Raw genomic sequence first — 26,131 nt, 5'->3', positions numbered from 1 at the left:
TTACTGAAAGTATACCTTCATACTCTGTAGTGAAGCTAAAATAGTCTAGTGTGTAAATTTGGTCAAAAGAGACATTATGTATTATGTATATTTATTAAGTTCCTCCTATCCATTCATTCAGAACTCATGTGCAGAATAATGGGCAGGATCACAAGCTTGCTGACGAGCTATGGAGAAAGGGCGTTTCGAATGCTCCACTTCTGGGATGCTTCATGCTCTGAAGAGTCCTTCATGGGGATCACTGCCCCATATCAGCCACTCGCGAATCCCAAATTACGAAGTTGTACCCTATCGTGTATAGATGTAAAAATAGTAGAAAGTGTATTTTAACAATTCATCCAACCACAATAGGGTACAGATTTGTACTTTGCGATTTGTGGGTATGTCGTTTTAATTTAGTCTAGCCTTTAGTGTAATGAAAATATATCATGAGTTGTTATTGCAAAAACTGCTTTAGCAATGGTGAGATGATTCAAGAGCTACTTTTCACCCTCCCATGCCAAATATAAAACACCTACGCAGAACAAGATGTTCAAAGGGATTTGTTTTTCGGCTGTGGGAACGCAATATTGAATGCCTTCTTTAAGGACAGTATTAACAAACGTGTACAATGCCCTAGTGTCTGAGTTTGCACAACAACATCCGTTCTACCTGCACATCGTATCATTCCAACATGTCTGCTAAAGCCTCTGGACAGATTTCAATTATGAATGCCTGTCAAAACTATACAGTGTGTAACTTGTTTTGAAACATATTCACTGTACTAGTTTGAGCAGATGTGCCAGAGATTTTTTTTTTTGTTGTTGTTGGTTTTCTTTTTCTTCTCGAGGTAGGTCAAAGGCCTACAAGTGTTTTATTATTATTAATTAATATGATAAAATGACTTGGCGAAAATAGAAAATTAAATTACATTTAGCTTTCAATATTAAATGTAAGAAACAAATTGCCCCCAATCACTAGCAGGGCTGCATAAATATGAAAATCAAATTAGATTTTAATATTTTGTTTGGCTCTATATTATGTACACACATTTCTGCTACATATCGGTCAACAATGGGACTAATTTAGCCTTAGAGTATGTTTAATTGTAATGGGAACCACTAATTCAGAATAATCTGCAAACGTAATACATTAGATTTGCCCTTTTAAGAATGGCTGCTGGACTTTATTAGCATGACACCACAAAAAGAGTGTGAGTCACAGACAGACACATTACTAGTAATTTACAGAAACCCAGGATGTTTTGCAGTGTAATGTTTTTTTATTTCCCTTACAGACATCGAGATATTTTGAGATACAAGTCATGCTTCTCAAAATGTACTTCAGCCAAACAGTTATGAGGGACAGTTATTTAAATTGCTGTCAAAATGGTTGTGGCATAAATGGTCTGAAAGAGAAAAAAAAGTAACACGACGACAATTCTATAGACTTCTGCAGTGTGCAGCCCAGCAGCTTTGTTGAATTAAGAAAGGAAAGAGCAATTGTATAAGCATTTCCGTCCAAATGACAGACTAAACAAATGTGGCTGAGAGGAAAACCATAAGTTATCTTGGTTTATTGGCCTGGAAAAATTTCAAATTAGATATGTCACCAATTACACAATTAATTTACTAATAACCTGCAATGATCCATTCTAAATTAATCATATATAAATATATATATATATATATATATATATATATATATATATATATATAGAGAGAGAGAGAGAGAGAGAGAGAGAGAGATTAAATACAATATTATTGTACGCACATGATGTGAATAGTTTGTGCATTGTTTAAAGGCATTGCATTACTTGATTTTCCATTTATTAAGTAAATGTTTAATTATTTTTAACCTTTTCAGTGCTGAAATCCTAAATAAACCACCTTCCTTTGCTTGGCCCTGTGTTATCCATTCCAAAGACAAAAGGAAAGAAGACTAAAAACAAAGGAAAAAAATGGAATACAAATTGTAAATAATTATCTAAATGTGATGATATGTTTAAATTATACATATACACTATGCAAAAAAGTATTTGATCCCCTGCTGATTTTGTACGTTTGCCCACTGACAAAGAAATGATCAGTCTATAATTGTAATGGTAGGTGTATTTTAACAGTGAGAGACAGAATAACAACAACAAAATCCAGAAAAACGCATTTCAAAAAAGTTATACATTGATTTGCATGTTAATGAGGGAAATAAGTATTTGATCCCCTATCAATCAGCAAGATTTCTGGCTCCCAGGTGTCTTTTATACAGGTAACGAGCTCTCTTAAAGGGAGTGCTCCTAATCTCAGCTCGTTACCTGTATAAAAGACACCTGTCCACTGAAGCAATCAATCAATCAGATTCCAAACTCTCCACCATGGCCAAGACCAAAGAGCTGTCCAAGGATGTCAGGGACAAGATTGTAGACCTACACAAGGCTGGAATGGGCTACAAGACCATCGCCAAGCAGCTTGGTGAGAAGGTGACAACAGTTGGTGCGATTATTCGCAAATGGAAGAAACACAAAATAACTGTCAGTTTCCCTCGGTCTGGGGCTCCATGCAAGATCTCACCTCGTGGAGTTTCAATGATCATGAGAATGGAGAGGAATCAGCCCTGAACTACACGGGAGGATCTTGTTAATGATCTCAAGGCAGCTGGGACCATAGTCACCAAGAAAACAATTGGTAACACACTACGCCGTGAAGGACTGAAATCCTGCAGCGCCCGCAAAGTCCCCCTGCTCAAGAAAGCACATGTACAGGCCCGTCTGAAGTTTGCCAATGAACATCTGAATGATTCAGAGGAGAACTGGGTGAAAGTGTTGTGGTCAGATGAGACCAAAATCAAGCTCTTTGTCATCAACTCAACTCGCCGTGTTTGGAGGAGGAGGAATGACCCCAAGAACACCATCCCCACCGTCAAACATGGAGGTGGAAACATTATGCTTTGGGGGTGTTTTTCTGCTAAGGGGACAGGACAACTGCACCGCATCAAAGGGACGATGGACGGGGCCATGTACCGTCAAATCTTGGGTGAGAACCTCCTTCCCTCAGCCAGGGCATTGAAAATGGGTCGTGGATGGGTATTCCATCATGACAATGACCCAAAACACACAGCCAAGGCAACAAAGGAGTGGCTCAAGAAGAAGCACATTAAGGTCCTGGAGTGGCCTAGCCAGTCTCCAGACCTTAATCCCATAGAAAATCTGTGGAGGGAGCTGAAGATTCGAGTTGCCAAACATCAGCCTCGAAACCTTAATGACTTGGAGAGGATCTGCAAAGAGGAGTGGGACAAAATCCCTCCTGAGATGTGTGCAAACCTGGTGGCCAACTACAAGAAACGTCTGACCTCTGTGATTGCCAACAAGGGTTTTGCCACCAAGTACTAAGTCGAAGGGGTCAAATACTTATTTCACTCATTAACATGCAAATCAATTTATAACTTTTTTGAAATGCGTTTTTCTGGATTTTTTTGTTGTTATTCTGTCTCTCACTGTTAAAATACACCTACCATTAAAATTATAGGCTGATCATTTCTTTGTCAGTGGGCAAACGTACAAAATCAACAGGGGATCAAATACTTTTTTCCCTCACTGTAGATAGACAGGAAGATGGAGAACAATCTATTATTTTGCAGAGTTCGCACTCCTTTTTCCTCCCTCAGTAGAGTTGTCTAAATTGCACTGTATTATTGCACTTTGTATTGCTCTTATATTTTGTAAGTCACCCTGGACAAGGGTGTCTGCTAATAAATAAATAATAAAAATAATAAATGCAAAATAAACACACACAAAAATAAAACCAAACCAAAAACATAGTGCTTATTTTATGTAATGAAATGTATTTCAGGTTGATTAAATTGTTTAACGCAATTCAAGTTGTTTGACACTCAACAAAGCATATACTGTACAAAAGAAAGTTGTATCGAGTCAAATTAATATGAAAAACACTTGGATATATCAGATATGTAGACAGAGACCAAGACAAAAGACTGTTGGATATACAGATAGTCAGACAAATCAATCTGTCCAGTATTTTGTTTTGCTTTTCGCAGTGAAGTTACCATGATCCCTGATCCCGTCAGGCTCAGTTTGAGGACATCTCTGTCATTACTGAGTCTTACTTGTTGGATGCCCTTCACTTGTGGAAAGTAAATCTTCACTAACGTATTCTCACAACCAACTAGTTTGTGATGAAACTGAATAAACACATTGAGCGTACCGTTTATCACAAAGTATAAACCCAAAATGAAGTGTCATTTATATCTGATCAAGCAGTCTCCAGTATACAGACATGACTGGGTTATTTGTACATGGGACCGAGTGTGGAGAAGCAAGAACAATCCAGCCTTTAAGAATATTAGAATATTTGGAATCTGCTACAGATGCAGCAGGGGGTCCTGGTGAGTTAATCTGAGCTTAATTTGGGTGGTTCTCCCTAAATCACAGTACTGGGCGTCCTAACTATACTTAATGACAGTGAGACAGGGGGGAATTTGGGAATTAATAAAAATAACAGGGTTCATTTTTATTGGCTTGGATGGTGTAGAGGTAGAATAATAGTGTAAGAGCTGAGCCCAGAGCACCAAAGCACCCTAATGAAGAAAAATACTCAACTGAGATGGTGGATATTGATATTTTTACAACTGCTCCCCTTCTCAACCAGTGGGAATAGATATGTTATAGCTATGGTGGACTATTTTACCTCATGGGCGTGGACTTTTCCCATTCCAGACAAGAGTCTTTTACAGTGGCCAGAGTGGAGGTGGAACAACTTATTCTTATGCATTTCAACTTTTCTATGTGAGAAACAGAATTTATTTTATACAGACCACAATTTCTTTCAATCAGACATACAAAACTAGCATTCAAACTAGTTCTGCAAATGACAGCGATAACTGCTTTGAGAGCTCAGTGTTGCATAGCTGAAAGATTTTACAATTTACATGAAGTCTTTTACCCTTTGAAAAGCGATATTTTTCAGTCATGTTTAAACATTAAAACTCTTACTACCCTTCTTTGGTGGGGAGATCAATTTGCTACGTAACTGTAACTGACACTTTTCACAGCTCAGGCAAAGTGACAGTTTATGCATATGGTGAATGCAGGCCTTAGTTTTGGTAAATGCTTATTAAATTCCAGCAACATAGAGATGTTATTGCTCTTGACTTAAGTACCTTGTAGGCTATCAATATAAACACGCTAGGGTGCTTTTCAGCCAAACCAAGAAATGTTAAGTGGTATATAAGGCATTATTAAATTCAGATACATACCAAACCATCTGCTCCACAGCCGAGATACAAAGATTATTGTAACTGCTGTTCACTATTAGACTATTAGTATATACTGTATGTCTTTTAAAACTCAATCACAGATATTGAGTGTGGGAAAGCAATATTAAATTGACATATCATGCTAGAAGTTCTCCGTCTTTCCCCCCTCTCTATGCAGCCCCAATGTGGAGAAATAAAAACATAGTACATCAATCTATAGTATATTAAATTCACTAAGATGATTGAAACAATTACACAGTTAACCACTGCCAAACTTACCCATTCTTTTGTATGGCACATTCTTCAATCACAACTACAAAGGGGTCCTACTGTGCCTTAAAAATGCAAGTTGTTTTTAACAAGGTTTTTTTCAGTCACATTTCAGTTTTCTGTAGCATTCTGCAAGGAATTTGTTATTTTAGTATAAATCTATTTAACAATAGAGACTTAAATGGTGTTATAGTGTATAAAAGAGCCAAAGTGTTTTTTTTTCTGTTTTTTTAAACAAACATTTCATTTAAAGCATTGTTCTCCGTATTGCCTTGAAAATGAAACAGAACCATTTCATTACTGGACATATAAAAAGACCTCTCCCCATGAAGATGCAAAGTGCTTTCTTTATTATTCTTGTCCAAAACATGAAAAACATAAAATAATAATATACAAATAATTAAGGAAATTTCCCAGGAAACAAAACTGTTTCATTTTCAATCGGCTTTAGCTTCTAGTCAACCTCGTGGAAATAACATTATAATGTAATACAACTGAATACATGCAACAAGGTTATTATGTATTATATTTATGTATATCAGTATTTATATTTAAAATTGTTAAACCATTAAAATATCAATCTTACCTGCCTCCACTACTTGTTACACAATACTGTCCAAGAACTGGGCGCATAATGACACGGGTATTTCATGTTTGTATGTATGTATGTATGTATGTATGTATGAATATTATACAATCATATTTTTTTATGATTAAGATGATGATAGATAAATTGCAATAGATCAACATGGCCAACTGGACATATTTCCAGCAGTGGAATGAAATATCTAGAGATTAAATCTATATCTTTTCATAAAGGATTGTTTCATTTGAATGTAATTTGGACTGAATCTGTGCTGCATGATCATACACAAACGAAAGCTCCGGGTGAAATGTGATTTAGTAGTTCAATTAAAAAACAAAGCAATCAATCAGAAAAAGGACTTTTTGTGTTGCTACTAGAACAGAATAAATCTCAAAGGGGAAAATCTCCATAGTGAAATGAAAACAGACAAAAACAATTAGTCTTTGTTGATTGTTACCCCCTCTTCATGTATGTAACTTTTGTCTTGCTGTTCCTCATTAGGAGAGAAACAAATGAAAGCGATAGGTTGGTTGTCTGGTCCCTTTTGTTCCATAAAATACATTTTAAAAATGCACTAGAATCCAATGCACAGGAAGTTAAACAAGGACACACACACACACACATGCACACTAAACCCTCATTGGTCTTCATCTTTTATGTGTCCATCGTTAAACCTCAGAGGCGTAGATCTGGTCAGATATGTTTATACGAACACAGAAGAAAAGGTACAGATAAACGTTTTCACATAGATGTCTGGTGCATTCAGGAGCATTACACTGTATTGTTCAACTAGTCAGCAAGATGCATATGTGTGTTGCTCAAATCTACATAATAATAATAATAATAATAATAATAATAATAATAATAATAATAATAATGTATGCATTATTATTTCAATAACATAACTAAATGTAAAAGATTATTAGTTCACATTACATCACAATGTTTTAGCCAAGTAGGTTTATTTTTATTCTGCTTTCCTAAATGTTTACAAAACCATTGGCAATTTGTTGTGAAATGAGTGCTAAGTTTAGCTCTGAGCACAGCATGTTTTAGCCTGTTCAAGAAAGGAAAAAAAAAAAGATAACAGCCTGAATTTCAAAAAGAGCCACGATGCATGGAAGTAAACAATATGCACCCAAATGTGAAGCATAACTTTGGATTTGGATATTAATTTAAATTAAACTCAATGGCAAACCTCCCCCAAAACAGTACACCAGATCCTGTAATAAAAAACAAATGCATCTTCAATCAGTAATAATCTGAGTGGGAAGCATTTGTCTAGCAGCATGTAATTTATTTGCCATGAACACATATTACTCTATTGTGGTTCACCATGAAAATGTATCCATAATGTCTAGTTACCATCATTGACTTATTTACAGACTTCTATATCAAAGCCTGACATATGACCAAATACACACACTAATTAAAATGTGAAGGAAAGGAATAATACAATCACATACCACACACTAATCACAGTATGAAGCATGGGGACTTATGGGACTATAGGCTTGCTCATTGATCATTCCTTTATTCAGCAAAGAGAAATTGCTCATCTTTCAGAGTTTGCTTTAAAGTAATGAGTGGCAATGCAATGAACTGAATAATACTATGTAAGTTGCCGTAAGTATTAAAATACCAATATGATAACTAAACTATTGAAATAAAGCACAGCAAATTCACTCTATACGTAAGGAGCCTGTTAATTGATCTGTATATCTACCTATCTACCACAATTAAGATCGGTGTGCCATTTTAAAATCCAGTAAGACAAAGCATGTCAATTAGCAAAAGCTGTCAGCTGTAATTAAGTTTAAGTTTGAAAACTTCAAGGTCAAATGCAAAGCAAAAAAGTTGAAAACTCCAGTTAGAATGTGGATGACAAGTATGCAAATGATTTTTGAAATTAAGCAAAAAGGGGTGGGGTGCTGAAATAACAATTAGAGGTACTTCTCAAGTTGCATATCCGCCTAATTACTTTCACCTTTATTTAAGAGTGTTGCTCATTTGCTGCTGGCTATGTATTAAATGAATGCTTGAGGCGCAATTATTAAGCAATTGTGCACAATCCATTCCTTGTGATAACTTGAAAGCCTTGAATACGTATTTGGTTCTTGAACCCAAACTTTTCATTGTAAAGAAATCCACACTCGCAAATTCTTTTTCTTTTTTTCCCCCTTTTCTTTTTTAATTCACAAAAGCATTCAGAGGAGAAGGATTATCAGCCTAGCCAAAACAATATCCAGTATCTAAACAACCTATACCAGAAAATCCACATTAAATGAGAAGTATGTATCAAAGCTCCCAGCATCACTTATGATCAACACTGCCTATGTCTTTATCGAACACATTTAATATGTAAACCACACCTACAAAATGCACGGAAACAATACATGAAAACAACTGAGAAAATATAGAATACATAACAAATATAATATTATTTTAAAGTAGAGTATTTATATATTATGTATAAACCATGATTTAGTATTATCCACTGTATTTTTAACTAAGGCAACATTCTATAAAATACGAATTTAAATGCTATGTTTTTCTCTAGACATTTTATTCCATTCTGTTGTACTTATTTTTTATTGTCCCTACATTGGTTTGTACACCCAATGCTATAATAAACTGTTAAGATGTTAAAAGTAAAATAAAAAAAATGTTAAGTCAATGACAGATGTACAAGAAACACAAAATAGAATACAGCTAAATAAGAATGTTCCTGTCAATTATGTTAGTGTCCACTCAATTTGACAAAATATAGCCTAAACAGTATTAAATGATTACAATAAGATATATCTACTAGCATGCAGATATTAAGAAATTGCAATGCAGTTATAAGGAATACAAAAATGTATCCTACACAGTTAAATCCAATAACACTTTCCAGTGCATTAACAATTGTAATAATCTGAGTATAATCACTGAAATGACAATACAATTACAATATTGTTGAAAAGAATAAATGCAATACCCAATATATGTGATTCCACATTTCACAAGATTTTATAATAATAATTGTAACTACTATTGTAATAAGGTTTGAAAACAAGGCATTCTTTGTTATGTTATGATCATACGTGCCAAAAAACAAAACTATGCAATTGGAAAAACTGTCAGGAAAATAAAAGAATACTAATAGAACTGAAAAGGTGGAAGTTACTTTTTTATATTAAATGTAACTATCGTCTATTTATTCATATATACACACACAAATATGACAACTGTATAATTTATATATATATGACACATACCCCTATACATATTGTTTTTCTTTTATTTTTTTAAACCACCTCCTAGAATTTCAAGCTTACCTCTGTGCTTTGATATGATGCCAGTGTTGGTGTTACTGTAAACCCCTAAGAATTGCTTAGGAAAGTTTTTCAGATAAAACCCTAGGATTATAATAAGCAAAAAACAAACTATTAAGCCAAATTTACACTTAAAATCAACACCTTATAAAGATTATACATCTAAATGTGGTCTTAGAATAAGTCTTTATTTTGGATAGATGTTCCTACAGTATTTAATTTTGGCAGTAGGAATTAAAATGTCATGGGAACAAGAAAATAAACAAACTAATATATATTGAGGGAAATCTAATTATGCTAAGAACTATAAATGCCCAATTTCATAGTTTTCCTTATACAAGAACAAAATCCTTTTCAGCCAATGGGGAAGATAATCTAATACACTGAAAGCTTGTCAATAGGTGTGTAAAATATATTTTAACATGATTTAAATCATTTAGAATAAAATAACATTGATTTTAAATGTGTTAATACTACGGAAGAGCATTAGGGCCACTTAGAGAGAGAATATATATATATATATATCTATATATATATATATATATATATCTATATATATATATATATATATATATATAGAGAGAGAGAGAGAGAAAGTCGAAACGTTTGAGAAAAAAGTCAAAAGTCTAAAATAGAAAAATACCTATTCTGGGCTTTCAGAAAATAGTGTTTTAATTGAAATAATAATAATATTGTATTAAATAAATGTAAATAATAATAATTAACTTTAATACTAATAATAACAACAATAATAATAATGATAATAATAATAATGTATACACATTTTCTACAATTTGTTAAACTGAACTAAGAATTTGTAAAAGTAATAGTGGCATTAAGGTGCAATAGTTTTACAATAGTTTCATGCTGGGGAGCCATTTGTGGGACTGGGAATAGACACCCAAGTTTGTATCTTAGATTGGGTTGTTAGCTTTCCAAGGGTTGCATTCTAATATTGAAAAGACAACTCGCCAAAATCATTGTAGTCCTTTTTAAGGTACAGTAGTTTTTCTTGCTGGGGAGTTATTTCTGGAAATGGAAACATACAACCAAAATAGTTTACACTATTTGTCCATTTGCTCGATTATTAGCTTATTAGTTAATACGGCTTATTAACGTTCCGATGCATACTTTTCAGTAATTTACACATAAATAATTCCCTTTTATACCTTTCATTTCAGTTCAATACAGCTCTACACAGTATTTTTAGCTTCATGATAACCTTCTTCTCATCTAGAACCTGTTTTGGGTTTTACGCAGTCCCTTTATAACACCATATCAATGCTGTTGGTGTTTGAACCTGAACTTTCAACTTCTTTTCTCAAAAGTTTATTCTGACTTTTTTTTTTTTTATTATGAACTTTTGTTCTCAAAATACATATTTTTTTCTCTCTCTCTTGAGTGGCCCTAATCCTCTTCCATATAATACAGTATTTAGAAACCAAATAAAAAAAATATTCAAAATGTCCACATCTCATGAGATAAGATAAATATTTGGTTGGTATTTTTGATAGAATTTAACCTATATGCCCCCCATTAGCACCTCAGCTAGCCATTATATCTTGGGACATGCTTATAGTAATAGTGTGTGCAAAAAAAGAAAACACAAAATACAGATGTGAATGTGCATTTTATCCATAAGACAATAAGAGATGTATTTATTTCAAATTAAAATACACATTTGATTTAGGTACTAGAGAGGTTAAATGTAAACATTTTATTTGAAGCTGAGCATATTTATATTTTGTACGAGTCATTACATTTACAATTATTTATAAATGCAACTGTCACCTTGAATTAAATGACACTGTGGCTGAGAGTGATATTTTAATGGTTGGATAAACCATATTTGTTGTTCTTGTTTTTGTATCAAAATGGTATACTTTATGTTATGACATTTTGTAATAACATATTTTGAATGTTTTTGAAAATCTGTGTTTTTGTGTAAAATGTCTATATTGTTTTCCATTGTTGGAAAGGATTTTATATGGTATTTTTCATGTGCAAACATAAAACTGATAATTTGTTAATTGTTAATTTCTGTTAGGATTTAGATTTTGTGACAACAAAATATGTTTAAAATATTTTTGCAAAGAGCATCTAAATGCTAATACGCGTAAAATATGTGTTTTAATTATTTGAATAAACTTAATTGATACTTTATGTGAATCAGCATATTTTAATTTCAGCAATTATTATTATTATTATTATTATTAATTTTAGGAAAACAGTTAATTTGAGATCCAATATTAGAAAAGATGAATTCATACAAAAACACAGATTCATGTAATAAAATAATAATAAAAATAATAACAATAATAATGAATAAGAAATAAAACAGATACCAAAAACAGATTAACAGCCCTTAGGATCAAGTACGTTCAAATACAATTATATTTTACATATATGTATTGTTTTAATAATTTATTTAATTCCAAGAAGAAAAATATATATGTATGTAGAAATGTATTTATAAATGTATTTTGTGTTCTTCTTTTTCTTACACAGGGCTGCATGTTTCCAGAATTGTAAATGTCCCAGATGTGTTGTAGAGACTGGTTGATTAATCCGTTTCATATTCTTTCCAAAGTGTGAACAACTAGGCCTTGGATGGAAAGGTTAGGCAGCTGCGACACGGGCTGCTACACAGCCCCATCCTACGCAATAAATAATGTAAAGTGGATATAAGATGATAAGGAGTTCAGTCAGAACACATTGAAGCTCCACATAAAAGTGCAAAGTCCTAGCTTTATATTTCATAATTAAATTAGTATCAAGGAAGAATAAGACAAGCAGCTATTAATAAATCCATTCATTCCTATTGAGGTGTTATAATGTTCCACAGCTAATTCAAGTGCCCCTAGGAATACATAATTACCGGCACAGCTATGCAACACAAAAAATATTTAGTATAATAGCTAGTTACTGTGATATCTCCTCAGCCTGATGTGTCAATCTCACAGAGAGCTAATTAAAAAGATATGGCGCTGTTTGTTTACGCGCTGAAAGCCTCCACAGACAGGCTCCCACTCATAGCACGCCATGCCAGCTTAAATCACTCGGCAGTACCATGACCCAACCAGGGGTGTAGCGCTGCTCCTGCTGCAGAAAACGCTGACATTCGAGCAAAAATCCTGACAAACATTCCCAGGGCACACTCGCCTCATTCACAGACTGACATTTCCTCCCTGCAACTTGCTTGACTGAAAATCAGACATGCAGGCCAATTCCTTTGCTGGCCCGGGGCACCGCTGGAGGCTTTTCAGTAACAACCGGCATCCTGTGAAGGGCTTCTCCTAACATTCGCTCGACCTGTGATACAGAGCATGCCCAGATCGCTCTCCTCCGGTCTGGATTCTTTATGTTTGCCGTGTGCTCGTCTCTCATTTTCTCCCCATTCCCCTGGTCTTGAAACACAGAGTCACCGGCACACCTGATTTCCCCTAAAACGTCTTACCTGGCATGTTTGTCTCCCACCCCCTGGAGGCCCCAGGAATTTTCTTTGGTCTCTCCTGATCCTGCCTCCTATGTCTGAGGCCTTCCTCACACACTCTCATCAGTTTTATTGTTTAGATGTTTCAAGCGCTGCACAAGATACACTTTGAGAAAGCAGAAAGATTTTAAAAAGTCAGTCACTTGCCTTTCCCTGCCATCATAGAATAGTTCTGTACAACAGGCTGTGTGGCACACTGCTGCCACCTGTCTGTAATAGATCTCAGAAAAACAACTGTTCCAGCGCTGCACTAACAAACACACATTGGGCTTCCTGAAAACTATAGAACTGTCTGTGTGGGCATTTGCTATCAGATCCTTAGTCAAACAAAGTTTATGTTCATGGCTGAGGTGCACAGCCTTTCACATTTAGTTCAAAATCGGCCTCCTTTGTACTCCACTTTCTCTCCACACCAGTTAAAAGATTTAATTAACATAGACCATTAAAGTGCCCTTTGCAGTAGGCGCCCCTATTCATTTATTTATTTGTTTGATTGTTTTGTTAATTTTGGAAAGATTGCATTACACTATAGTGAAGATTATCACACACAGAAATGTTTATGAAACTTGCCAAGATAATAAATACAAATGTTGTATGTATCAAACTGTTTAAAGATGTCTGATATGATTAATTGTTATTATTTTTCATTTTAAATAATTTAAAATTTAGCATGACATTAATGTTTATGTCGAGTTCCTTTACTTGTTTTACACGAGATAGCAGACACACACACACACACACACAGCGAAATATCATGCGGGGGGTCCTGTGGATAGACGAATAGATTTCATCATAGAAAATAAGAACGTGCATTTCTTTTGTGGGAAACCGCACAACAAAGGGGCAGATGGAAATCTACAGCAGAGTGAGTCAGTTTCTCAACCCACTAAGGATTTCATATTATCCACAGCATTGTGCCAGGATTCTCTGATGTTTTAAATAAAAAAAAAAATGTATACAGAAAAATGATTTCAAAATATTTCAAATTATGCTAAAATGTATCTTCCTATTTGATCTCTAATGAAATCTGTAGCAAATATTCAAAATATATTTAAAATTTTATAATAATAGCTTACAATATTGATATGTTTTTCTCCCTCCACTTAGACTTAACTGGAAGGAGAATTAAATCCAATACAATCAAGTATAAAGCTAAAAAAAAAAAAAATCAACTTATAGTATATCGTGTAGCAGATGCTTAATCAAGGAAGGACCTTAGTGATGGTACAGCTAATAATGAATCAAGATCAAAAACCATGAAAGAGAGAAATAAATCAATCCTGAATTAAGACGATAATTGCAATGATTCAAGACCGAGGGATTTCTCTGACATTCATAAAACGTTTTTACATTTCTGCTTCGCTTATGTTCCCCGCAGCAACATGACACCCTGCTAATGCTCAGATACAACATTCCCCCTCCTGCCCTCTGTGAGGAGAGAAATGGCTTCAGACAATTGCAACAGAAATACAGGGGTTTTGCCAAGTTAATTCGACACAGCGAGTTCCTGTCTCCGAGGAAAGGCTGCGCTTGAGGTAGCCAATAAGAAAATCTTTACAGCAGGTGGAAACCATCTGAGAGGAAAGCAGCCGAGCCCAAGTATGCTTTGAGTTCTGTGAAAAGGCAGCAAGGCGTGTGTCAAACAAGGTCTTAAGTTGGTAGGGACAAACCATAACCATAATAAAAATACGTATATAATTATTATAATTACTATTGATATTATTATTACTGGTAGTAGTAGCAACAGTACATTGTCCAGATACAATTATACTATTAAAATGAAATAAATGTGTGGCAATTTTATGAAAGAAAAGATTTATGACTTACACAGGCTAGTAAAATGTTTTTAAAATGGAAATATGGGAAACCTGATATTTTAAAAAGATGATACAATAACTCTACCCCCTTTCACAAAATGCATGTACAAACATGGGATCTTAATACAAAAACACAACAGTTGAAGCCTCCCTGCATTGGAAGGTCAGGATGTGAACTACTTTAAATTGTTTCAATAATATTTGTTTTGGGGTTTTGTTGCAGGTAGGCGCTCAATATGAAAATAATGAGCAGATTGTTTGTGAAGAATCAAACAATCCAGCCTTTGTGTGGTCTGCTAATTATCACCAGAATTCCGATCGTTATTTGCTGGGATCAAAACCTAGAGCTCCACCCACACCTGATAAGACAAAGCGGCACCAATTGAAATCTGTTACAACAAGAACTCTGCTTTCACAGCACAAGCTTCTCGACAGTGGGAACGAAGGAACGAAACAAAAAAACAAGGCTTTATTATTGAATTTAATAACTTCACTCTTTAAGAGCAATAGGATTTGCCTGTTGTAGATCATACAACACAAAAATACAGCTTTACAGAAATTAATAAAAACTATTTGATGATGTGAATCCACAATGCTTAGCGGAATGGGTTGAATTGGGAGGGCCCAATATATGTGTATCCTACATACTAACTTATCAAAAACTGGATTTAAATTATCATACAAGATGAAAGATTACTGCACTGTATATCAGAATTCATGCAGAAAATACTAGTTTTTGCTTACTGTACTGTTAGACAACACAAGACTAGAGAGCCTCCTATCACCTTTTAATCATTGGTTTTATTTTAAAAATGTAAACTCTCTCATAACTTTGTTTATTTATATACCATCTGACCATATTATTTATTTATTTATATGATATAAATGTTTATAATATAAATATATACATATACACATAGATCATTGCTTCTTTTTCAACATTCAAAATGTGATAATTTACCAAAAGTGTCTCTGACTTTGCTCAATTCACTCTTATGTTGAATCGAGTTGAATTTCCACTCCTTTAGAAAGCAGTAAAAGTTAATATATCACAGTGGTTCCAAACCGGTCCCCCCCATGCTCCACGCCCTGTTGTTTTCGTTCCAGCTGAGCTCCTAATTACTTAATTGAACCTTCAATTGATATGTTAGTTCCATTAAAGAATTGAGAGCTCAGTTGGAACGAAAGCCAGCAGGGCCGAGGGGCACCGGTTTGGGAACCACTGATTTATCATACTGGTCTGAGTTATTTAAGCAAAGAACAACATTCCAGAAACAACTGTGAATAATGACATTGCCCAAAATGGCACAGCTGGGTCATTCCACATCACATCAGAACTTTGTAAGTGACACTGTAATTTGACAGACTGTATGCCATTCACTTATAATATGAATGTGACCATGCACACATTTGTTAGAATTTAGCCTTGTTGGGGGAATGAAAATCAAACTGAAATGTGGGGAAAGTAATACAAAGAGGTGCCAAAATATTTTAAGATACACAGAAATAAACAAGCTTCCTGAAACAACTATTTGTCATTTAAATTTAGGAACATTCTCTGCCCTTGCAGTACTAAAATGATGCCTCTATATCAGATGCTATAATTATCAGTTTCTAAACAAAGTACAACAAATCAGTATGATCTTTATTGTTTGTTAGTTTGGTTTTCATTTTTACCACAGTGGTTCAAACACTGTAGTTCAGCTAACTGGAGCCAGAAACATTCTAGTCCAAGTTTTCTTCAAATCAGGCTGCTTTTATGATTCACAGAAGGTTAACTACATTAATTTAATAGAGAAAATGTGGATGAGAATAACTTTCCCAAGCACGTTTTACTGTCTTGACAACCGGCTGCACTCAATACCAACAACATGGCTACTTCTTAAACAATATTTACAGCACACAAATCTACAACAAATCAACAGAAACAGAAACTTAGGAGCATTTTCTAATTGATGAATGCCGGATTTAGCCATGAGGAGATAACTAAAAGACGCATTAAGAATGAAAGTCTCCTTAAACATGTCACGATTGATGAACAGTTTAGTCTTGTTGTTGGCAATTTGCATGTGTGAAGTCACTCTTAATAGTTTAAAAAATACTGTGTCTTCCAGGTCATCAAACATGACTGAAAATACGTATTTAAAGATTGCTGCCAAAAAATAGACAAAGATGGAAAAACAAATAAGCAAAGACAACGTGTGCACCCTGCTCCGTGAACTTTGGCAAATAAGAACTATACACTTTTCACAATTGCACACTTACATTAAAGGCAAACACAGCTATATAACAATAACAGATTTAAGCAATATAATGAATTGTTCAATTCTACATGCATTATGTCTGTTGTTGTGACTGTTGTTGTTTAACAAATCAAAATAGTAAAATCCCACATCACGCACACACAGTTCAAAAGGTTATACCAATAATAAGCTTAGAATATCAGAATAATCTGTGATATTGCTTTATTATTATACAATATTGGTGCATTAGATTCACAAGCAATCAAATATAAATTGGTTTAAGTGACAAAAGAAAAAAAACTAATTTAATTGTTCCTATTTGCATTGATTTTATACAATGTAGTATGAAGATTATTTTTTAATGTTGTTGTGACCCTTGTAATGTGATAATGTTGAACAGTGCATACTGCTGTTTGATAAATAAAATGTTTTCTTCCAGCATAAGTCATGGACAAGTCTATCACAGCTATGCTGAACTCAGGTTTTAACTTGCACAGCTACCAACAATATTGCCACAGGTTAAATATAGTATCCAGTCAAACTGGATGGTTTATCAAAAATGAAACTAATTAAGTTAATGGATTAAAGGCTCTCCAGAACAACCTCTCTCTAAAAGCAGACGGAGCCTGGAGTACTCAGAAAAACAAAGGAAATTATACATAAATGGCAAACTAATACCTTTAACAAATCCCTCTATACCACCCAGAGATATCCCAACACACTAGAAAGAAAGATGCATGGAGATGGAATAGGAAAAAAAAATGCACTGAAGCTTTAGAAAGAACTTCTAGTGTAAAACAATAAAGTGAAAAAAGTCACATTGACCTATGAAAAGAAAACTGGTAATTAGAAATAAGAATCTGGATGCAAATAATACTTTTATGAAATGTCAAAAACCTATTCAAGCCCTACTGGACTGTATATAGATCTAATAAAATTAAAACAAGAAAAAAGTTCAAAGTTTGTCCAAAATGTCCAAAAAACACAACACAATGACAGAAAGACAGATCCATATTCAAGGTAACTTATACAAATTGTTCATACAATATAGTTAGAAAAATGTACACTTGGTGTCATTAACTGTACATGCACACAAAAACTACAACTGGAAAGGTCTGTTAAGCACACCCATCCATAGTAACCCCTTCGCCCAATCAGATTTTCCTCCATCAAGAGCATCTGGACCCCACCTCTGCAGACGTCAGAGTTACGGAGGCCACGGACAGTGGTTCCAGTTGTTACAGAACAAGAAACACTGAAAATGTATTCTGCTTGCAAGTTCATTTGCAGATCGTTTAACGTGTCCACTGCACGATGCTCTGAAACGATCAAATTGATGGCAGCGTTCTCAATCATCAAATGATCCCCTGGCCACAGGTTCCGATCTGTTCAGTGTTGTACAGTGTGTAATGAGGAGGATTAGAAACACAGTGTGTCCAAAGAGTGTGATCTGGGGGTGCAGTATTTTGACAGTGACCCAGTGTTTCATCGATGGCTTAGACACAGATAATCATTTTGTGCTCCAGTTGTAGGTGTAAGTGACAAGCAGTTACATACACCTTTACCTAACAAGCCTTCTTTTCCATTGGGTACCAGTCGACAAATGGGCATTACTATAGTCTCGAAGTTCCCGGATTAGATTAATCAAACTGGGATGATAAAGTAATGATTGAATTAATAGTAAGTAAATAAATAAATACATAAATGTTGTGATGGTAATGTTGACCAACCATTATCCTGTGATTCATTTATGTGAAAGACTTCACACTGTAAAATATAAGGCAAATTAACAATATTCTCAATGAATTCACTGTAATATCATTCAGATTCAGCATGAGACCAAGCACAACATGTGAGCTAACTGCAATGGCATTTAATAATGAGCACAGCCCCAAACCGGCCTACATATTAAGAGCTAGGGTTTATTTTTGGCCCCCGCAGAAGATACTGAGATACGACCAAGTGACCTGAAATTCCAATCTCAATATGTATTCAAAGTCTTTTCTAACATGAGAAGCTAATGTACAGTAATGTCCAAATAGGATGTCCATAGCCACAAGCAAAACACAAAACAGAAGCACAATTTTGGCTGCTTATACAGACTGTGAAGGCTTCCCTATAGGATTTCCTATATAAAACTGGCAAAATAAGACAGCTGTTTCCCTTATGAAGATGATCTTGCCAAGATGATAAACCATTGCACACCCAAACAAGAATTAATGTGCTTGAATTACATAAGCCACTACAAGACATATCTAGGTGCTCATGACACAGATATACTTTACTGAACCTGAGAGTTTCCTGTGAAAAGACGGGGGGAAATAAAGATTCTCATTCATATAGTTCATTAACATGATATCTGTGGGCATAAAAATCTTAGCATATTCACAACACACCGAGAAACTAGCAATTCTGCTACACAGTGTGTGCTTGTATAACATATCCACTCTTAGACAGAGAGTAACCATTTACACATTTATTTATGCTATAAGAGGGATATACCTTTTACCACCTGTCGTATTGGACTGACTTGGCTGAAATTCATGTGTCAGTAAGTGTCTTCCTACTACCCAAATCCAGCAGGGGTTTCCCTGTTCGAAAAGACCAGACCATCCACGTTTCCCACCTGGTGTTGTTGTGATAGTTAATTCTGTAAATTATTAAAGTCAGCTAAATATTCTAAGATAAATCCTCGAATGAACTCAACGTTATTGTTTGATTACAATGCAAACTGTTGCTTTCTCTTTGTGTTTGTCTGATACTCCCCCTTTGGAAAAGCATGCCTGACTTGCCCCACATTGTCGTATGCTTTTTTCTATTTTTTTGAAAATGTATTCAACCCAAGATCTTGAACAAAAAACCTTCATGTATGTTTTATCGCATAGCTTTGTGCATTTCTTGCTTCAGTAGTTCCCAATGCAAATGAGAGAAATAGTAACATGCATCAGGTATATGAAAAGGTTTTCCAGTTATCAATGGAAAATGCATATATAACATCCCCAGATAAGTTAAAGGGAATAACTATAGTAAAGACAGGTCTTTGTGCAGTTGTTATATTTTCCCCATGTGTCGCCTTTCTATTAAGTTGTAACAGGAAGTGCTTGAGCAGCCCCTGTTCCTTAATTAAAACATTGTGTAAACTATTGTGTACGTTCATGTATTATTTCATGATGATTCTTCCAAAGTGTTTAGCTGACTGTATTGCTCCAATATTGTTTTTCCTAAAATAAAAATAGTAAGTCCGTTAGGAAATGTATATATCCAAATACAACCACACTGCACTAATGACACAAGACTGCTGTTTGTTTTTAACCTGATAAACTGATGTTCTATAAGGCATTTGTTCGGCCTGTTGAAGAGGGTTTTTTTAAATGTAATAAGCAAAATAATAAATAATAAAGAGTAAGTAAAGGTTGGTTGCAAACTATAAGAAGCAATTCCATACCTGCAAACTGAGGTTTATATGTATGAACTGTTTCAGTTCCAGGTTTCACTTGCAAAACTCCTCAGACTTAATTATATATAACATATAAATTACACATATGGTGAAAGAAAAGCAGGCCCACATGCAATCTCCTTATAAGTAATACCTTTTGGAAACCTTTACTAGGAGGTACCCATGCCCCTTGACTGATTGCAGAACCAACTTCCCAAAAGTTTACCAAACACTACTCTTTTGACAAGGGAATAAACGAAAAAGTGTCAATTGGAGCCACAAAATCAAACGTTTACAGTTTGGTTTCTTTATGTATTTATTTTCCTTTAACCTATTTTAGACATTGCCCAAAAAGTCTTCATCTTTATCGGTTTCCTGCAGGAAACTAAACCAACCTCTTATTTTATTTTCTTACTTCAGCATAGGACACATGTAATTAGATAGAAGGCTGATAGAGAGATTTCTTCATAATAGGTACACTGAGCAAACAAACACCCACACCACATATAGCTGAAGATAAACTGTTCTGCACAATGCTGAACAACAGGAAGCGAGTGACATATTACATTCTCAGGCTATTTTGGAAATCTCATTGGTCCAAATTCAATTTACAATCCCCTAACCTCATGAAAACAAAGATTAATGGTCTTAAACAGAATTGGATTTAATGGAAAAACATTTATATGAATCCCCTAGCAAATCAGCAATAAATGTGTAAAGTATCATTGGAAACACTGGCCATTCTTTATCTTTCAGACATAAAATACAATGTTTTCTGTTTGTATTACTGTTGATGATACAACATAGCTTCAGATCCATTTTTTTTCCTTATTTTTTTTTTTTCCCCTAGTGATCACAGCCAAAACTGCTTATGATGCCTTCAATGGAAGTGCACACCCACACAGTCTTTGTAGAAAAGGCCAGAATGTTTGACTCAAAGTTCAGCCCTTCCACTGTATTTCATGACTAAACAGGGAATTAGTGTATATTAAAAAATATTTCATTTAAGCACCAGTTTATTCAATGAAGAAACTTTTCCTTCTCTGGTATTACCATAACTACTACTAATGCGCTCTTCTTGTAATCCGGGAAACTGTTCCTTGTTCATTTGGATGCCAGACAGTGGTTCCTTATGTAGGTCACGGGAGATTCAAAATTAAAGCAAACACATCAACAATGCAATATTCATAGCTTTTTATAAACCGTAACGCACTGACGCAATAACCCCATTACATTAACCATTAGTAACCTAGCTGTTTTATGAGAATGGGTTCCATAATGTTTCTCAAATGATGCTTGTTTTGCAGCTAAGAATAAGGAACACGTTAGAAAAAGCAACATTTCCCACCATAACCTGTATCTTTCAGACCTGTTGGACACATCGTGTTGAGGCAAAATATTCAGTGACTGCGAGAAGTTGCTTCTGCTGACAGATACCAAGACTGAACGCCCAAGCTGTTGACTGACTGGAGTGCATTTTGCATTTTGAGTTTTGTTGTTGTTTTTCTTCTGAATGGTTTGTGTGCTGGATACTTCAACAACAGACCACCACAACTTTTGAATAAGAAGAGTGAAGCACAAGCCAGATGACTGTGTGTGGCTCGGAAATGGTTCAAGTAGGAAGTGAAAGTGCAGGGCTCATCCCAGAGAAGCTGTGGAGTCATGAACAGATGCCTCAAAGGATGTGTAATATGTAGGAGTTGTAGGACACACAATAATTCATCCATTCTTTCATCCGTTTCAACAGGCAGACAAGAAGGCATTGTTTCCCCACATGTGTAGCCTCAACCGATTCCCCTGTATGGCAAACGAAAGCAGCAACTTGTGCTGGTGACACTGACAAAACAAGCACATGTAGTGTTCTCCTTACCTTGACGTGGCTTTGTGCCCCCAGGTTATATACTTCTGTAGGCTTCACTTGATTGATAATCTTCACCAGGCAAGTGCTGTCAGTGAGATCACCATAGTGCAACTTCATGTCTAAGAAAATTAAAGACATTTGTGTTGGTCACTGACTGACAAGTGTATGTATATCTTGTACTTGCAACTCATCCAATATTTCCCAAATGTATAATACAAGATGGAGTTATTGGGATTCATATCTAATAGTTACAGTCAAAATATCCCACGCCAGCCTGGGTATTTCAATATTGTAAAACCCACTGGAAAAGTATAAAATGTTATCCTGTGTATGGCATGTTCAATTGGTGTTTTCACAGGTGTTTCTTTAGAAAAATATCAGTTTTTGAAAAGCACATTTGATTAATTCAAAAGCATTCAAGTGCATCAAGAAATACAGTTGTAGATCTTGCCTCTGCTAAAATGCTTCTGCCCAGTCTTGTGTTGGACGAGTGAGAGGTTGTCTGTGTATTGTGTTCCATGTTGCTCTGTAATCGAAGGCAGAGGTGACATTCAGTGTTAATTCCCGTCACCATAGAACATAAATGATAACCGTAGTTCTCAAGAGGTTTTCGTGATGTGTATTTTCTTTTACCCACAGGATAGCTTTAATACTTTTAGTAGGTTATGTCTCAGTACAAATCTGATCACCGATTTGATTCTTTATTGGGTAAACATCAAATGTGTATTTTCATTTCACAGGACAATGCATCTGTGAGTGTCCAGACCTAAGACTTACTGATAGTCAAACTAAGCAATAGGTGGTTACTGATCTGTAAACAAATACTCATTGATGACCTACTCATTTAAACTGTACAGCTACTACTACTGTGTGTATACATGATTCGGTGATGTAATTATGGTTTTAGTTTTCTTATTTTATTCTGTTTTGTTCTTGTTCTAATGACAAAAAAACATACATTCTATAAAGTGACAAATTTGAAGCCATGTTTAAACAAATTCAAGGGATACTTTTTTAATGGTAAAACTAGGACATTTTACCTTACCCGACCTCTTATTTTATTCTGTGGTTGCTTGTTCTCTGTTAAGAGTAATAGCATGTCTCCTTCCACAAAATCTGTTCCAAATGCCAAGTAAACTACAGTGTGTCTGTGTGTGTCACTAACATGCATAGTGGGATGTCTCACTGGATGGAAAATGGAACAAAAGATTTGTTGTTAAGAAATTTTCCAGAAAGCTTGCATCATACCTGTGGTCAGAAATACATGTGTAAGTGTGCCGCTTTTTGCAAGACAGCTTCGTGTTTTTGCAAAAGGAGAGTAGCTATCAACACCGAGCAACCATCAACTCAAATGCAGTTCAGCCTGTCAAAATAGCTTGATTGCAAACCGTGTGATTTCTTCTGATACTCAGGCAAAATACCACAGAAGAAAAAAAAACAAGATTACTCACCATAGCAACACCTGTTGCATATACTATGAAACAAAATCATACATTTTCCTACTTTAAAATGAGCCTATTGAATCTCCCACCAGCAGAATCACATGACACACACAAGAGATGTAAAAATGAACCTGTAATCTGTGTGTTTAAACAAAAGCATATCACTGTATGTAGTACGGAAACGGAAATCCAGAGAAATATATCTCATTAAATCTAATTACTGTCATCCATTTAGACACAGTATACAAAAATAAAACAGGAAATTCATTCTGTTCATTAATCTTTCCAACACAATCCTCTGTTTGATGCTCTGGAAGTAGTGTGAATCACAGTGAATATCAGACTACACCTTTTTTTTTTTTTTTTTTAGCTTGCCACACAAAGATACACTCCCAACTCTGAAAATCAAATGACGACTTACTTCCTTCAGTGTGTGTATTAGGATTTTTGTAGAGGTGCTCAATCCTGCCGGTGTTGAAAGAGCTGGATCTCCGTACAATGCCGTGCACCTGGGGGAAAAAAACAAAACACAGGGTTGTGACTTAAGATGTAAGGAAATATTTACTTCCCTAAACCCGGGGTTAGTCAGGACAGGTCAAACAGCTGGCAATGACGACGAAAGCTTTCTCCATCCCCTAGCTCAAACACCAAGAGGACCAATACAAGAGCAGGAGTGTGCAATATTACTACCTGCCTCTATGTTTAATTGGTTTTTGTTATTATGTCATGTTGCTTTAAAACAATATTAGGTTGTAGCTCGCAGTTATGTGTGCCGTGAAGTGTAGGTCCAACCTGGATCACAATAACTGCTATTTGTATGGTCTCTCATCTTTAGTTTATAAACTACGTAACATATTTAAAAATAAACAACATACTCTTTCTAACTCTACAGCAGCAGTGTTAATGCAGGTAAGAGAGGACATTACCACCTTACCTGGAACTAAAGAATGGTGAAACCCTATACAAATCATCAGTGTTAGTTTAAACTAGTCCTCCCCTTTAAGCAGGTTCACATTCACACCAGGATTAAACCAAAAGACAAAACAAATAATTCCACTGGGGTCTCCTTCGGCCTTTATCTAATTCAATTAGTTCATAAGGGATAGCATATTTAGTTGACAAATTACATGTTATGGAACCCAATGCAAGTTGTGAGAAACCCTTCAATTTCAATCATTTGTTATGTAATGTTTTTCATATTGGAAGGTGTAGGTAGGTATTTCTTTTTAGGTGAAATACTAAGTGGAGGGAAAAAAAAAAAAACATGCAGGAGAAAAATGCTTTTCATTACCATATATCATGAGTAATCTGAGACAATTGAAAATAAATATAGAAATTCCAGTGAAGGGGGAAATACTGTACAGGATCGGAGTAATTTAAAAAATAAAAAATGTCATAGATGCTGCTATAATACTAGCTATTGTTGAGAGCTGAATATACAGTTAATGAAATAAACCAAAATTAATTATACATCTTTTGGTTTCCTCCATTTCATATGTACTGTATGCATGTTTTGCATAACCAATACATGGGCTTCACTGAACAAAACAAAGTAAATTATAAACATTTAGTGCTTATGCATGGCCACAAACCTGCTGGTAGCTGCAGGCAAAGGATAGATCAACAGTGAACTTAATTCCATACTTGGACACTGTAAACTAACCTGATAAACACATTTGTAATTGTGTGAAGATACCAGGTTTTTTGCTCTTAAAAAGTATAAGCAAGTGTTAATGCTAAAATAATCAGATTTTTCATCTACCAAACAAAAAAGAAAATATTGTCTGATATCCAAGTAGCATTTTTTACATTATTTTGCTTAGCTCATTTTAAGGGACTGACTCAGTGAATATTTTGTAACATACACATGTTAACAGTGGAATCTGGGTAAATTGCTTATTTTAAAATGAAAAGTAGGCCTGAGAGTCAGTTTAACCTGCAGTGGTTCATTGAAAGCTATAGCAATCATTTTTTGGTTTAATTTGTTTGTTTATTTATTGTTTATGTTAAGGTAGCCTGTATGCGTTTTCCATTGACTATCATGGTAACATAAATCAATGTAGGCTTAAAGTACTAACATGAAAGGGACACGCACACACACACGGCTGTAGAAATATTCTGCCTGCTCATCTTCAAGCAGTAGGTACAGTGTCAAGGATCAAGCTTTTGACAAGACAGATCTGGTGGAGCGCAGCAAGGGCCTGTGGGAAGTGACGTGACGGAGGCCATAGGAAACCCTGCAGAAAGGAGATAATTGCTGGGGTCTGTTCAGGAGTGCGTTGCGGGGCTCTGTGCCCTGCCCTGCTTTCCTCTATTCACTGCAGCATCCTGCCCCCTGATTCAGTTTTAATGACTGTTAATGTGCTGCAAGTGGAATATTGCCTTCCTGTGTCATTAAAAAAATAAAACAATATTCAGA

General features: G+C 35.1%; 1 protein-coding gene across 2 annotated transcripts in view; it reads right to left on the bottom strand.

The window, feature by feature from the left end:
• The window catches only part of gmds (GDP-mannose 4,6-dehydratase), a 273,322-nt gene that overhangs the window by 203,632 nt on the left and 43,559 nt on the right, over window positions 1-26,131 (bottom strand). Inside the window, exons 3-5 of one of the 2 annotated variants that reach the window (XM_066722692.1) lie at window positions 24,134-24,221; window positions 22,722-22,796; window positions 22,280-22,389 (exon numbers count right to left, since the gene is read on the bottom strand). In XM_066722692.1, coding sequence (XP_066578789.1) covers window positions 22,280-22,389; window positions 22,722-22,796; window positions 24,134-24,221 — 273 coding nt within the window. The remainder of the gene's footprint in view (window positions 1-22,279; window positions 22,390-22,721; window positions 22,797-24,133; window positions 24,222-26,131) is intronic. The other variant, XM_066722700.1, reaches the window with a different exon arrangement.

This window comes from Amia ocellicauda, chromosome 2 (genome assembly GCF_036373705.1).
Source record: "Amia ocellicauda isolate fAmiCal2 chromosome 2, fAmiCal2.hap1, whole genome shotgun sequence".
NCBI lineage: Eukaryota > Metazoa > Chordata > Actinopteri > Amiiformes > Amiidae > Amia > Amia ocellicauda.
This window is presented reverse-complemented; position numbering and strand designations above follow the sequence as displayed.